Source organism: Hesperophylax consimilis, chromosome 1 (assembly GCF_061612785.1).
Source record: "Hesperophylax consimilis isolate HC1 chromosome 1, BYU_Hcon_1.0, whole genome shotgun sequence".
Classification (NCBI taxonomy): domain Eukaryota; kingdom Metazoa; phylum Arthropoda; class Insecta; order Trichoptera; family Limnephilidae; genus Hesperophylax; species Hesperophylax consimilis.
In genome coordinates this window covers 6,439,624-6,455,306 of record NC_142836.1, presented here as the reverse complement: position 1 = coordinate 6,455,306, position 15,683 = coordinate 6,439,624, and the positions used below count along the sequence as shown (strand labels likewise).

General features: G+C 35.1%; 1 protein-coding gene across 9 annotated transcripts in view; it reads left to right on the top strand.

Moving 5' to 3' along the window:
- gus (splA/ryanodine receptor domain and SOCS box containing gustavus) overlaps window positions 1-15,683 on the top strand; it is a 254,306-nt gene that overhangs the window by 230,363 nt on the left and 8,260 nt on the right. For all 9 annotated transcript variants that reach the window (XM_089643011.1, XM_089642876.1, XM_089642947.1 and 6 more), the window contains one exon: window positions 11,375-11,502. In XM_089643011.1, the coding sequence (XP_089499137.1) occupies window positions 11,475-11,502 (28 nt within the window). In that variant the 5' untranslated portion in view covers window positions 11,375-11,474. The remainder of the gene's footprint in view (window positions 1-11,374; window positions 11,503-15,683) is intronic.

The window sequence follows — 15,683 nt, the reverse complement described above, 5'->3', positions numbered from 1 at the left end:
GCTGCTTTGAATGAGTGTCCCGGCCTTGTGATCTAGGAGGTATTGATTAAATGCAGAAGTTTTGTAATAGCTGAAAACGCCAAACCGCGTACAAACACGCACTTCGGCTGGAGTTTTTACCTAATTCTATTTCGGTACTGCCATAGATTTTTACAAAATTGACAAAAAAAATACTTAAAAGATTCATAAAATGATGTATGAGAGTTTACGTAATTTAATTCAGTTTTGAATTCAAGATACAATGCGGTATACGGGCCCATTTAAATTGAGTTTGAGCAAACCATTAATTTCATTGAACGCTGCACCAATCTCTTAATCCCTGCGATCTCTTCTCTCTTTATGTAGCTGTCTGCAATGGCAATCTGCAAAGTAGTGTGGCAAGGTGCAGTTTGCTCTGCTCTGCGGTCTGCTATCCGCGTTCTTATTACGTTACGTCCGCAGGTTTACGCTCGCCATGTGCCACTTAGATAATTTGGTTTCGTAACAAACACCTGAGGGTCAGGAACGGGAGCCAGTGGCCGTGTCGTTTCCGAAAGCGCCGAGTTAAAGACCTCAATCTCGACAGTTTTTTGTCGACACGGTGTTATTACGTTAGTTCTCTGAGTACGGGCTGTTATTACATTATTCGATTGCGAATATTGTCGTGCGTGATTCAGCTAACACCACGTGCCAAAATGTTGGCTTATTAATGATTTATTAGGTATCTAAATATACATATTATGAAGTCGTGATGTAAGTACGTTTTATCCCTATTCGTTCTAAGGAATTTCATGACTAGCCTTGAAACCACCAGTCATTTGTAATTCTTTTTACGCTTTCTTTCTTGGAAATATATTTTTTCACATCTCACATAATATTGCATCTATTTAACCTATTCTAGCGCACACATCCGTGAAAATCACTGGATATTTATAGATCCAATTTTTAAAAGGACAATTAAAATAATTGTTATTTTGTTAATATTTATTCTTACTATTTCTCTTGTCATTGTCAGTATGGTCACCATATGATTATGGCTGATAAGCCAACTCTGGTACTTTGTAATACTTATTTAGTTAGTAGAATGTTATTGTTGCCATTAAACATACTGCCCAGCTGTAATTTAAGTTTGAATAACTATGAGGTTTATTTTTTAATAATTTTTATTTAATTTTTTATTTTTTCAATATTGTATCAAGTTCACACGTTTTTTTTTATTACCAACAATTTTCTGTATTTGTAAGGCTGCATATCTCGACAAAGGAATTCCCTAGTGAGATGAGCGGCTTATGATTTTATTGTAATACATAAATAAATTTTATGTCAAAATATTATATTACAAGGCACACAACTGATTTCAATTTTAAAAACGACACTTAAATTCAAAGTAAATTTGTGAACCAGATTTCACGCAGCAATAACTTACCTCACAGACAGCCGACATTGGTATGTTGGATTATACAGGGTTTTCCAATAAGAGGTGTTATTTTGAATAGCCCGCTATTTCGGTAGATGTTACTTTTGAAGCTGTCATTTTTTGACATTAAATTTGACAAGTAGAAACTACGCCATTAATAAAAATGGAACGATACACGCTTCAACAACGCATTGAAATTATTAAAATTCACTTGAGTGAATCAAATGCAAATCATTTTGAGTGATGAGGCCCATTTCCAATTCGGTGGCTTCGTCAACAAGCAAAATTGTTGAAAAGCCTCTCTATCCTCAACGTTTGACTGTTTGGTGCGGTTTATGGTCCGGCGGAGTCATTGGACCTTACTTTTTCGAAAATGAGGCTGGAGTAACAGTTACAGTGAATGGATTGCGCTACGAGAGATGATTAATGATATTTTATGGCTGGAATTGGATGATATTGATCTGGACAACGTTTACTTTCAAAAAGACGACGAAGACAAGACAATCCATTGATCTTTTACGATTAAATATCGAAATAACACCTCTTATTGGAAAACCCGGTATTTTTCGGTGGTGAATCTAGTTTTTGTGAACCTTTTCGAAATACCCCGAGCTCGTGTGTTAAGCTTTGGCATTAAAAGGTCGTATATTTAGGGAGGCCAATCACTGGCCGACGCCTGATTGGAAAAATCACATCATTTTTAAGTGTAGGTCCATAAATCCCTCGGAGGCCCTCCAGGTTAATCGGCGATCGGCTCGGATATTCAGCACAAACCGTAAATCTTAAATCTCCGGCGGCCGTGGGCAGGACGGCTGGACAAGCGGGCTGGCTGGCGGGCTTTGGGCTTTACACCCTTCTACCAGTCCGCCACTCGCTACTCCGCCACGATATGACCGGCCCATTGACGACTGATTAAAAGTAATGAAAAGCGAATCGCTCTACATGTGGTCCTCATTACACATGGGTTAACTACTCTTATACGGCCAGCCCCTCTCACTACGAATCTTACTATAGTCGGAATGGAATGGAATCAAAACGGTACATGTTGCAGTCCTGTTTTTCTGTGTTGACTGAATCTACCCGTTCTAAATGACCGATCGATCTAAAATTATATTAGAATGAATTATTAATAAAATTAATTCGAAAGAATACGACAAGTCTATAATTATTTTTAAGTAGTACGATATAGGGAAGAGCATAAAAATATATATTTTTATAAAGCGCCCTTGAGGTGATTTTTCACCGATACGGCGCTATACAAATCGTCAAAATGTTATTATTTTGTACTAGAGTATTGTAGGATTTGTGTAACTGAAAATATTTATTAAAAAATATATTTGCCTCAAAATTGTAAAATTGCGAATTCTGTCAAACATTTAAACAATGGAAATACACCTTTCAAATATAGGATTATTAATTAATTAAATAAAATGAAATAATTTTGATACCTACTTCAAAATGAAAGCAAATCCAAGTTCTAGAGTTCATTGAATCGGAGTTGCAGAGGCACAGCCGAAATTAGTATTTTTTTAGCCGTCAATCGAATTCGGGGATACAGTATGAAGGCAAATAAAGAGGGCAACGACTTTGATTCCTACGTTTATAAGAAATCGTAATTATTGGCCTTTGATCCAAATTATCAATTCGAAACGTTGTTCGGTTATTTAAATGTTTCGATGTGTGGGCATTATAAAATAATATTTTAAATTTGTAAAGTTATTGTAATAAAAATGATCCTGTCGATCATCGTAACGAACATGTTTAATGTGACGTATCACTTCGAATTGGTTTATGTTATTCCGAAACAAAATACGAATTATGCAGCTTCATATGAACTTAAAAAAAGGTATGTAAAACAAACAAAGAACTAACTAAGTGGTGTTCGATGAAATTGGGAAATAGATGTATGATGTAAACAAGGAATGAGAGGAAAAGGTTAATCAACATCACTTACCAAGGTAGCATCAGCAAACTGCGAAGGAGTGCACAATCACTTTGTTTATTAGTGTATTTGTTCGGCAGCCCGACAATAATGCCTATCGATACCTCGAGGAAATTAACAATCATCGATAAATGCGAGATTAAATCGCTATTTTTATTCGCAATAAATAACGCCAACAATGTGCTTCCATGATAGTACTATTTCCTTATTCCTGGTCCAACAAACAATAGTACCCGAACATGCACAATTTTCTTGCAATATGTTCTATATTCAAAACAGTATATAACTAATAGTGATGGGTAGGGAAAGGTAGGAACTGGATAAATGATATTCGGTAGGAACCAATCATAATCTCATTTCAAGTCCAAACAGTTGAATTTGAATTAACACGAATCTTTAATTGGTTTAACGAAATAACCTTATGATGATATATTGCGATTCATTAAACAGAACCAATTTATTCTTCCGGGTCGTTTGTATGCTTAAATTTGTATTAATGTAAATTTGTTTGGATCGCGCTGAGATTACGGATTAGTGTCCAACAAAGAACTTAATAATTGAACCAAGACCGAGTAATGAATATAAGTTTTTTTTCGTTTTCAGTGGATGAGTTATCTTTATGGTATTACTCGACCTGATATTATTATTTCTCAGCCGCGCTGTGTGCCTTTTTTAACGAGCTTACTGTGCAATCCTTGTTTATGAGGGACTTGTTTAAAGGGCTCCCCGCGGCCGAATAAACATTAAACTGCCTTATTTTAAAATTATTTCATTAAAATATGCCTATCGCAAGTGCAATTTTGCACGGTGTTTTATAATTTTGAAGAAGTCGATAAATTCTTACTGTTTTACTTCGTAGTCTCGTTTGTTTACAAATTATCTTAGGAAATGCACCAGACAAAGTGACTCTTGTATTTCTACATTGGTCCAGATATAAACGACCCACATTCAACCAACCATAGAAACCCATACACAATTTTTATTACAAATTTTTGAGCCCCCTCCCATTGCAGCGCTTCGATCGCGTTTGCTCGAGTCTGCAACCACTCCATAAGTTCCGTGTCATTATTTAACACGAATGGTTCAATTGACGAGTTCTAACGAAACAAAAAAAGTTTTTAGTTTCTTATTTTATTTTGACAGGTTTTGTTTTAATAAAACAAATGTATCACAACTTATATTTTTTAAGTAAGTAAGTAAAATAAGAATATAAATATACTTTTTAAATAAAATGAAATACATCTTCATGCAAGGTAAATTTTAAAGATGCGATTTAGTAATGTAATATTGTTGTGAAGAAATAAAACATGGAGTTTCATGATTTAATGTTATTTTTAAATACAAGAGTAAGTAAATACACGAAGAAAACTTACTGACATGAAAAACTGTTAATTTACTAAGAATCTGGTCAAATAATTCATTATCCTGTTAAAAATGGTACTGCGGGTCTGTAACGAATGAATTGAAAAAGTTCCTAACAAAGTATCAGTCAAAAGCAAATGTTTTGTGAGGACGGTGGAACACGTGTTATATACATAAAAATACTGATATTTACATACATACTTATATTGTAGCATTCAGTCATGATATCTATTAGGAAAAGAACACGTGTTCTTTATATATTCTGAATGACTTAATATTTAAATCAGGCACTGTCACTTTTTTAACAGGATAATTTTTCTCCACGTATATAGGTATACTGGTATAATGTAGATTTGATGTTATAGTAATACTGTAGTGAAAAATGAAAGTTTGTAAAAAAAATATAATTTTAACTGTTTTACATCCTATGATACTCTAGAGTTATAAATGATGTCCTTGATAGTAATAGCTCCGTATTGTCTTGTAATATTTGTGTCAATCGCTCGATCCATTAGGCTTCCAGATTAAGCCATATATTACGAAGTACAACAATAGCCGTTTGATGTTTTAATTATATTGAAACCCACGGTGCCTTGTTTCGTATGAAAATTTCAGTAAAATCATACATTTCGTGTTTCATAAACCGGTGGCGTAGAGACGAACTCCCAAACTATTGTTTTGGACACCCAAATGTCATGTCAGATTAAATATTTCAGATGTCATGTCAGATTCTATCAATAGTTTGTAGCTTTGTATTCAAGTACACCAATTTGTGACTAGTAAATAATGTAGCGGTTACTCTAGCTTCGGTTGTCAGAATAATTGAATGGGGTGGAGCACCGCTGGCAAACTTTTTCAGTGTTTTAACCTTTTTTGTGCATTTGAATGTCTTAGCGCGTGCCACTACGCTACTGATATAAACATTTTATTCCCTTTTCAACGTACCTACCTAAATCCATTTTGTGTGAGAGAATTAGTAAGGCCGCGTGTAAAAGCACTATGACTGAACAATGCGCTGGTTTTTTCAAGTCCTTGAATTATTCTGCAATAATTCATTTTCACATTCTACCATTATTTTCTTACGTATATATTTTTTTCAAAAAAATTATCATTGCTTCGCCATATCGTGACCTTAAAATTACCATGACAGGGTTCTAACCGCCGTTGAGGTATTCAAATGAAATTCAAATTATGGTGTTGCATGGATTAAAACTTGAGTTTACAATGGAGAATGTTAAAACTGTGCTTTTTGGTCATCTAATCGTGACCTTACTGTGAATGCGTTTTTATTGCGTGAACAAAAAAAATGTGTCTACACTTCTGAACGAAACGCCACAACATTTTGATGTCTAATTACCGAGTTTTCACTTCAACATTATTTAAAAATATGTATTTCTGTTCACGTTGAAAGTTCATCATGTTATCTTATATCTTTCAACAATATTTATGTATTTACACTAGAAAGAAGACTTGTGAAATTCGGTTTTAGCATTCAGGTCTTCCAATTTTAAATGTTGATGATGAAATAGTACTAGAATTAATATCTCACAAATATCACAGATAAAACTCGTAATCTCATATTATATCGATTTAGGACGGGTTGTTTCACAGAATTTGAACAATTCATCAAATTTTAATGTTGAATTTCAAGTTCTGTGAAGGTTTTATTCAAGTTCTGTTATTATATCATCACAGTTAAAACTCGTAATCTCATATTATATCGATTTAGCACGGGTTGTTTCACAGAATTTGAACAATTCATCAAATTTTATTGTTGAAATTCAAGTTCTGTCATTATATCATTACTGGCCAGTTGCTTCACAAATCTGAAATAATAACAGAACTTGAAAATCAACATTGAAATTAGATTAATTGTTCAAATTCTGTGAAACAACCCGTCCTTAGACATTCTAAGAATAAGCACATTTTAAAAGAGGGTATTGATTACCATGAAATATTTTTAGTCGGTACCTACTTTGCCGCCCCCTTTAATCGCGTGTGGAACTAGAGAGTCGGTCCCCCGATAAGAATTATTATTATTCTTATAAGGTTTTAAACGGCCTAAAATGCTTTTTTTTCCATAAACTCAAGTGATATAAATTATTATGTTAGTCTCAATCAAAGATATTAGAAGAACGAGATATGCTATGTTGGCCGCCGGACCGTAGCCGGAGTACTACCTAATTAGGGTACTTTGAACGGTATCGGGACGTGTACGCACAGAAATCTGTTCTATGTATTAGTGCGGATACCTTAGCGCAAGCGAAGGTGTGCAGTAGTATTGGTGAACAAAACCGGCGACACTCGGCAAAACAATTCCACTCAGTACGAACTGCGCATAGCACATCTCGTTCTTCTAATATCTTTGGTCTCAATCATTATTAAATTTGTAAGATTTTTATTTAGCACCTGAATCATTGTGTTTTGATTGTAAATTAAAATTCCATAGGTCCGTCAAAACACTTCATTATCAAGGCATTAATAAAGTATTCAGTTGTGTTCCATATTTTAAGAATCTATAATTTGTGAGTGTTCCGATGTTGTTTGATTTTTAAACAAATCTATGGTTTTATCCCGAGATGGTGAAATTTTGCACATTTGACCTTCAAAACACGAGGAAGGTCACCGTCAACACGAGATTTCGAAAAACCACACCACCCCCTTTTCTCACCAAATTAAAGCCGAATTTTTATATTTGATGAAATTTTGCACACTTGACATTTTTACTGATTTCGAAAAACTCTGTGTAAAGCCTGGGCAAGGCCGGGTACTTCAGCTAACATTTAATATTTTTAGAATCGAGGATTTTAAGTTGTATAATTTGTTAAGTAAATTTCAATAGTATTTTGCCCCTTAAAATCTCTCTGTTATAATGCTCTTTAGAATGTTGAAACTATTGCATTGCGGATTTCATTCATAAACATAGTATTTTTTTTTTTTTTTTTTTACATTAATACCGCACAAGAGTCCCAACTGCTCCCGTCTGGAGCGAGTGAGACTATGGCATCCCCAATTGGGGTATGTTTGTGAGGCTGAGGGTATTGGGGAGGGGAGGGAGATGGGGAAGAGGAAGGTGGGGAAGTACCTGGCTATTCAGATCTGGTCACCAAACACGGCTAAAGCCATTTCAAGCAACGTTTCAATTCTGAATGGTGGTCTTACACCAGGGCGATACTGAGAGTATCTTCCACTCTGGAACGTGCCGCAAATATACTATATATTATTTTAAATTAATTAATTGTGAAATAACACAAATTAATCAAATAAAATTTATTTGCGCACGCCGGGTTCGAACCCGCGACCTTCGGATCTGTAGTCAAAAGCGTATACCACTAGACCACGCCGGCCGTGTAATAGTAATATATGGCCATTCAAAATAAACAATGACGTTTCTATGTGATGTCGGTATCTCTTTGACGTTATTGCAGGTTCACTATTCTGTGTTTCTAGGGAAATGGAAGTGTGTCTAGGTTCACTAGTTCCCACAACTAGCGGTACATTCTCCTCTCCTGGTGCAGCCACAATGGAAGTTTACTTGACTCCGAGCCAATTGCCTTTCCGTAATGCATTCCTTATTCCTGAATCATTTATTGCTCATTAAATGTACATATATACTCGTTTCCGTACTGAAGAAAAGTTGAAATATTTATTCTACAGCTTGGATGAACAACGAAAAATAATGTAGACGAATCAATAATATTCTCGGTAGTAACCAGTTTCCAACCCTGTCTGATGATTCATAGTTGAATGACGGAGGGTGAAATTACTTAGGGAGGAGAGTGTTCTACGCGAAACGATTCTAGTTCTGTTGGATGTGGTTCTTATGGTGATATCGAGATGAGAGTGTATACGAGTATTATATTCATAATGAGCTGTTAGCATAATATATCGCAGATTGGAAAGTGTGGCTCATTGGGAATAGCGAGCTTCATTTGACGTATTGTATAGAACCCCTCTGCGCGGTGTGTGCTCAGTGCTGGAGATGAGCTCGCAGAATCCCTCGGTGTGCTAGCTGGGGGGGTGGGTGCATTGCGGGACCCTCCCACCCCGCCCCGCCACCGCCTCCTCTAAGCCGCCAGACACAATCGATATATCGACCGGCACTTCCTTCCTCGCGGGCACACGCCGTTTGTTCACCCCACTCGGCGCCATCGCAACCCTCCCCTCCCCTCGCCATCCAGCCAACTAACCAACCAACCACCCTCTGCTAAGGTTTGCGCCATTGAGCGGCGAGCTTTTACACTTTGGCGGTGTTGCCATTTAAGAATACTCAGAAACTAAAAGCTCTTTGGTCATTGGAGCACCCAGAACCGTCTCTGTTGCTGTCAAACTTTGCGATGGTGTAAAACATTTGTTACTTTTTTATAATTCGCACTACCATTTCGCTTTTTTTAAATTTTTGTTCCTATGCACGTGCACACAGTCAAACATCACTAAAACCGTAACGTCTGTGTTTTTTTAATTTGTAATTATTACCTTATACAATACTTGTTTTTTTCAAGTTTGTCCGTTGAATCCGTTTTTGTAAGATTTATATGTATTTCAGAATAGTATATAAATAGTTTTTGTTGACAAGCGTGAATATAAATTGATGTTTTTGCCTAGAATGATTAATCGACGAACGTGGAATTCTTGTACAATCCAACATTCGTCTGTGGGAGTAAAACTCGTCATTATGTCAGTTAAAATTGATTCCTGAAACATAATTATGACATCACAATTGGAGGTTTTTATATCTCCGTGTGTATGCGTCGAGTCTTAACGATATTAAATATTTTAATATTATTTCCTGATAGTTACATTCTCTTATGTTGTTCTAACCTTGACTTTGAGTCGCAATTCACCGAGGTTATTAACCCAACGTTCTTTCTTTGCGGCTCCAATCAGAATGGCACTTAGATACCAAAACTGCTTCGAGAACATTATGCAAGAGATCGTATTGATGTTAAACAATGATGCCATAACTGAGAGACAAGTGACGTGCTTATAAGTTATGTACTAATGTTTCCTGTATTTGAACTCTGTTTTTATGTACCCATTATTTACATGATGTTATAATATCTATCGATGGTAAAGTTACTAATCTAATAACCAACACTAACGTATGACCAATGACCACCTGTAATCTTTTTTTAAATATTATCTCCGTGTATGGATCATAAATATGTAAAAAGGTATAAAACAATTGTTGCCTGGGCACGTTTTCAATTATTAGTCAAACGGGCGTCATCCACAAATCTCAAAGATGAAGATATTTTGGTAACTTGCCAATTCGTTAACTGTATGACTCACTCCCAAAGATTTACTAAAGGAAAATTAAGCAGCATTCTCGAATCTGGAAATCATTTAAGGCTTTCCCGTCCAAAGAGGCTGGTTGAGTTTTTTTGAGCATTTTTGAACTAATGTTTCGGATATGCTGTTTTTTTTATCAGGACAGATCTTTTGTGTTCAAGTAGTTGATGATGACATTGTGAGGCTTTCCAAAACGTTTGCTCATAAAGGGGGAAGATTCGCGATATGGCGCAGTATCCTAAAAACAATCGACAGAGGGTGTTGTTGTTCTGTAATCTCGGGCTGAAAGTTTTAATGTCCCTCGCCGCTAGAGTTTGCATAAAGAATCAAAGGGAATATTGCAACAAAGAATTTAGTGTTCGCGCAGTCATGAAATCCTTTAGCCCAAAGAGAAGGATCCACGCTATTTAGAGGATTTAACGCGTTTTACTCCCAGTCTGTGTGGGCCACAAAGAGCACAGAACAATCAGTCATTGAAACTCGAAACCCGGAATTGTAGGTGAGAGGCAACGCTAAAATCTAGTTATGGCGGTATCGTCAAGCAAACAACAATGCTTTGAGTTCGTTAAACCAATAGGTATTTCTTAAAGATTTAAGTGTTTTATGTATTCCGGTGTTGCAAGAAGGTCAAATAAATAGTTAATCTTGATAAAAAGAGCTAAACGTCGACGTTCTATCGTTGTCCACAAAGCAAGTCTTGTAACTACTATACATTTATCGTAAATCAGCGTCATTGCTATCAAAATCAGATTCTATTTCCGAAAAATTTGTGAAAATTGTGGAAAACGGCATGCCGTATTTTAAATGGTCCAGAGAAAAACGTTTGTATTTTGTTATCAGCTCTTGTCAGGGAAAGCATGGTTTGGTCTGAAAAATGTTTTTTTTCTCGTGGCGAAGACAGCTTTTCCTTGACTTCTTTTGTTCCTTTCTTGGCAGTGCTTATTCCTTATTGCGGATGCCGGTCAATCAAAGCTGAAAGCTGAAAGCTGAACCAATTTTTGACGATATTTATTTATGACTTACCTGATTTTACGTTGTACTATCTCAAATGGATAGAAAACTTGGAATGATTATGATAGGTTAGACCATCTAGATCAGTAAATCGACTAGTGAAAAAAAACCAGCTACGCCAATTTTGATTTATAATTAATTCATTTTGAGTGACAGCTGTCTTGTCTGCTTTGATTCACTCTCAAATGAGTTCCAGAACTTCGAAATGTTTCGTTAATGTTGTGTTGTTATTGTTTTTATTCGTGATTTCTGCATTCGGGATCATAATCTAAATCCCGTTGCCTGGTGTAAAAATGTGTTATCCTATTTCTTCCCAGTCGTTTTGTTGTAATGTTGGTTGGCAATGTTCTAATGGTGTGTGTTGGTTATAGGTACAAGAGCGGCCTGCGCTCAGTGAGGGCCGCGGAGGGCGCCGAGGCGCGGCGGGGCGGGCTGAAGGCGCTGCCCACAAAGCGCGCCCGCACCAGGGGTATGAGCATGGGCCAAAAGCTATCAGGAGGTGAGACTATCTGACCTGACTTATATTTTATCACACATCCCTCATTAGCCGCGGCAGACGAGAGATGTGCCTCGTACGCCTGCCTCGCGTCGTGTGGACGAAGCTGTTCATACATTCCCTAAATATTATCATATTATTACAATCATAATCAATGACCTAGAAAGGCGAAACAGTATCATCCCTAATAATAAATATAACTCACAGAAATTCATTAAGTTCACCTAATTTATAATATAAACACCAAACCAGTAATATTCCTACTTTCAGGGGGTAATTCTTAAATACATGCTAATAATAACAATAAATAATATCTCTGCTGTGTGGGATCGAGCTAACCTCCCGATAATCCGGAATAATATAAAATTATTAATTTAAATTTACTTGGATGATTTGTACAGCGCCGTTTTTGTGAAAATTTAAATCTAAGGCGCTAATGACACTCAAATGATATCATCAAATCGCCAGCAATTTTGGTTACTTCCAAGAAGAGCTGCTGGAGGTTTTACATTAATTAACAGTTGTTTGTTTTTTCATTAAAAAAATCAAGATTCAGATTTGCATTACAAATACCGTGGTAATATTTATATTTTCTTAGTACATGTTTATTTACTTAAATAATAATAATAATACTTGGATGACTTGTATAGCGTCGTTTTTGTGCAAAAACACCTCAAGGGCGCTGTACAAACTTACAATACATTTCTACAGTGATCTATGTTATTACTTAACTATTTATGGAGAAAATATACAGTACAATACTTACCTGGTAGGTCACTTGAGATTAACACTTAATTAACATTATCTAATTGTAAATTCACGAAATTTAGATACAGGATTTAGGACTTAATTGAAAAATTGAATATAACTGGACTTTCTCTTAGGATTGGTATATTCTTGTACTATAGCGCTTCGAGTATGTTTTTTTCCAATTTCCTGTTTGTAATTTGATGCATTGATTTATTCCATATCAAATTAATTTAATATCTGAAAGTAGTTCCAGTGAACGTAATTGCGTATTTATTTATTATGTATCGTTAAAATCTGGTAATCACCGGTGAATCATACTCCCAGTTCACATCCTTAAACTTCTAATCTTGTGTACATTTGCGTGTTGGTCTTATTTCTCTGAAAATTATTTCAAGGGAAGCCGGATTTGAAAATTTTATATTTCTGTACCAAATCCTTGCGTGTTATTCAGATTAGTGAATTAGTATGAATATGGTGTTAAATTCTTATATTTGTAGAATTAAATAATGATTTTCATTGCTTTGACGTGCAAATAATATTTACTGCATATATTATTCGCATTGAAATACTTGACGAATCGGATGCGCCTTGCGTGTTTGGTTTTCTAAAACTTGAAATTCAAAATTCAATAGCACCTTAATTATGTATCATTTGGCCTACTTTTATTTCATAACCGACCTTCAAATATCGATACTTATGTTTGTACACCGAGAAGTAAAAACTTTTTTTCTACTTTCAAAAACAAACCGATGAAACAATACAAACATTTATGTGTCTTGCAACGAATAGAATATTGCATTATTTGAATCGTTTGCAGTTAAATCCCGTGATAGACCACGCTATATTTTCGTGGCTTGGCCTATTTCAGCATATCAATCGCCATACATTCCCATTGGTAGTGTATTGCGAGCGATATGCTGAAATAGGCTAAGCCATGATGCGTCTACCGTAATGTGTCGCCTACCTAATAATACTACACAATGTAGGAGTTAGTACTAATTTTTAATCACCAACCTAATAGATTTTTTTAAATAATGCAAGATTCAATGAGACTCGGAACTAAACACTGAAATACATTATATAATTATTTTTAATGATAAACTAATGTTTACGAGGTTTTTATGCCTAGCGCAAAGGATAATATTCATTTTAAGCAATAATAATTATTTTCTCGGAAGATTTCTTCAATTTATGTAGGTGTTTTGGCCAATAATTTGCTTAAAAATAATATGTTATGCATTATATAAATTTATGGGTGTAACATTTCACTAATTCCTTTTATATGTATAAAGTATTCGTTTATCCTTCCTGTGAGCAGAGAACAGTAAAATAAGGATTGGGTACCTACTCTAATTCTCGAGTTCCATTTTGATAATCACATCAGTAGATGATACACGACTATACTGTTGTTTGACGCGTTGTGGGTACGTACTTTGTACAAGAGTCCTTTGTCACACCCGCTTCAGTATTATTGGATCTGTTCAGCTTCGTTGTACACTGTTTGTACCGGCTGTACTAAAAGATGACCTCCTATTTTATGTTAATATAATAATATTGTTATTATTCCGTATCTACTCCGATGTGTGGGTGTTTAATAAACAGAGTTGTCCGTTTACACTGCTATTCTTGTCACCATGTCAGCTGATGTTATCTTCTTGACATAACTTTCTGATTCTGACTTGGTGCGGTGGCATGTTTCATGATACCAGACATCATTTTTAATTGACGTAATAATATCGATGTTTCGAAACTCTACCAAGAACCACCGATAATCACCGATGAACCTGTAGATATCAGAATATCAGAAATAAACATTTTATTTTTTTCATCTCTAGAGTTGTTTAGCCCTGATTCTATTTCCGATTATTCGTACTGGATGGTTTACCTTTTGCCGTGAAAGCTTCTAATCGATTGATTGGCCCAATGAGCGACAATTTTATTTATTTAGTACAGTAAATACATACTGTACATTTGTGAAATGTTTTGATTGTTTTTTTTTTTTAAATAGTTACGGGGTAATTTCAAACTTCAATAACTCAGCTAAAAATAGACATAGGGCTACCATTTAGTCCCGTTTGGAAGAGGAAGGATGATTTTGCACAAAAACGGCGCTATACAAGTCATACAATTATTATTATTATTTCCGTGAACCCACGATTTTCGAATATCCGGATTCGGCACGTGTCCATAAACGGGATCATATCTCTGAGACTAATTATCTAATCCGAGTGAACCTTTTGAAGAAGAGTGTATACTGTATAGTACAGTCTTCGTAATATATATTAGATTCGCAGAAACGTCAATGTAACAATATTGTTATTTTAATATTTGAATTATTTTTTTTTAATATTTGTACTATTTTAAATCTCTTCTAATCTTTGTACTATTTTTTTTAATATTTTGTAAAATTATTAACCTCAACACAGGCTTGTCCTAGTGAGGTTAAAAATTATAACTTAAAAAAAAGATACAATGTAAAGAAACGATAAATAAATAAATAAATACTTAATTTCTAATGAACTTTAACATAAGAAACTTCTGTGGCTTGACTTCAGTTAACTTGTATATTTATATCTATCATTGTATATGATATAAAAGCTGTTTGTTTCTTACAAAATAAATAAATAAATATGTTACAACTCATCCTGAGCTCCAAGTATGTATCTAAAAAACTCAAAAAGATTCTAAAGTCTGAATTGGAAAAAGTTTGAAATATTACCGATTTTCTTAAAATGTCGCGACATCTTGCACGAAAGCGTAAAACACAAAATTCCAAAGAGAAAGAACACCCTAAACGACCGGCCCGAACCCAAAACCAACGCGTACGCCTACTCTTACTTGTATCTTCAGAAATTATTTAAACTTAAACTATTTAATTTGAATAAACCAACCAGAGAAACCTCGTATAGATTTGACATTTGCAAGGTGTATTCAAATAATTTCAAAGTCAAGTATATATACTTCTCATACCACTACCCTGAATTCAATGATAATGTAAGTTGCAAATGAATAAAAAAATATAAAACAAGGTGTTATGCCGTGTTGCGCTAACTCCTTCTTTAGCCAACGTTTCGGACAACATTGCAGTGTCCATCATCAGGGCAGATGTGTTATTTGAGGTTGTGGTGAAATGTGAGCTTATGTATGAGGATGTGATCTCTATGGAGCTAAGCTCAATAGTTCTTGGTATCCGGTAATTGACGGATACACCAGAGCTAAACGAAGAAAACCACTATAAAAAAATACAAAAAAAATTATACGTTAATGTCAGCTCAGAGGGTTGGAGCTGGCAACACGGTATCACAACCTCATACATACACCCCAAAAACACCCCAAAAACAAATAACAAAAATACTTTTGGCCGTGAAAATCTTAAATCATATTAAAAGAAAAAAAACAACAAAAATTGTATGTTTTGAATGTACTTTATACAT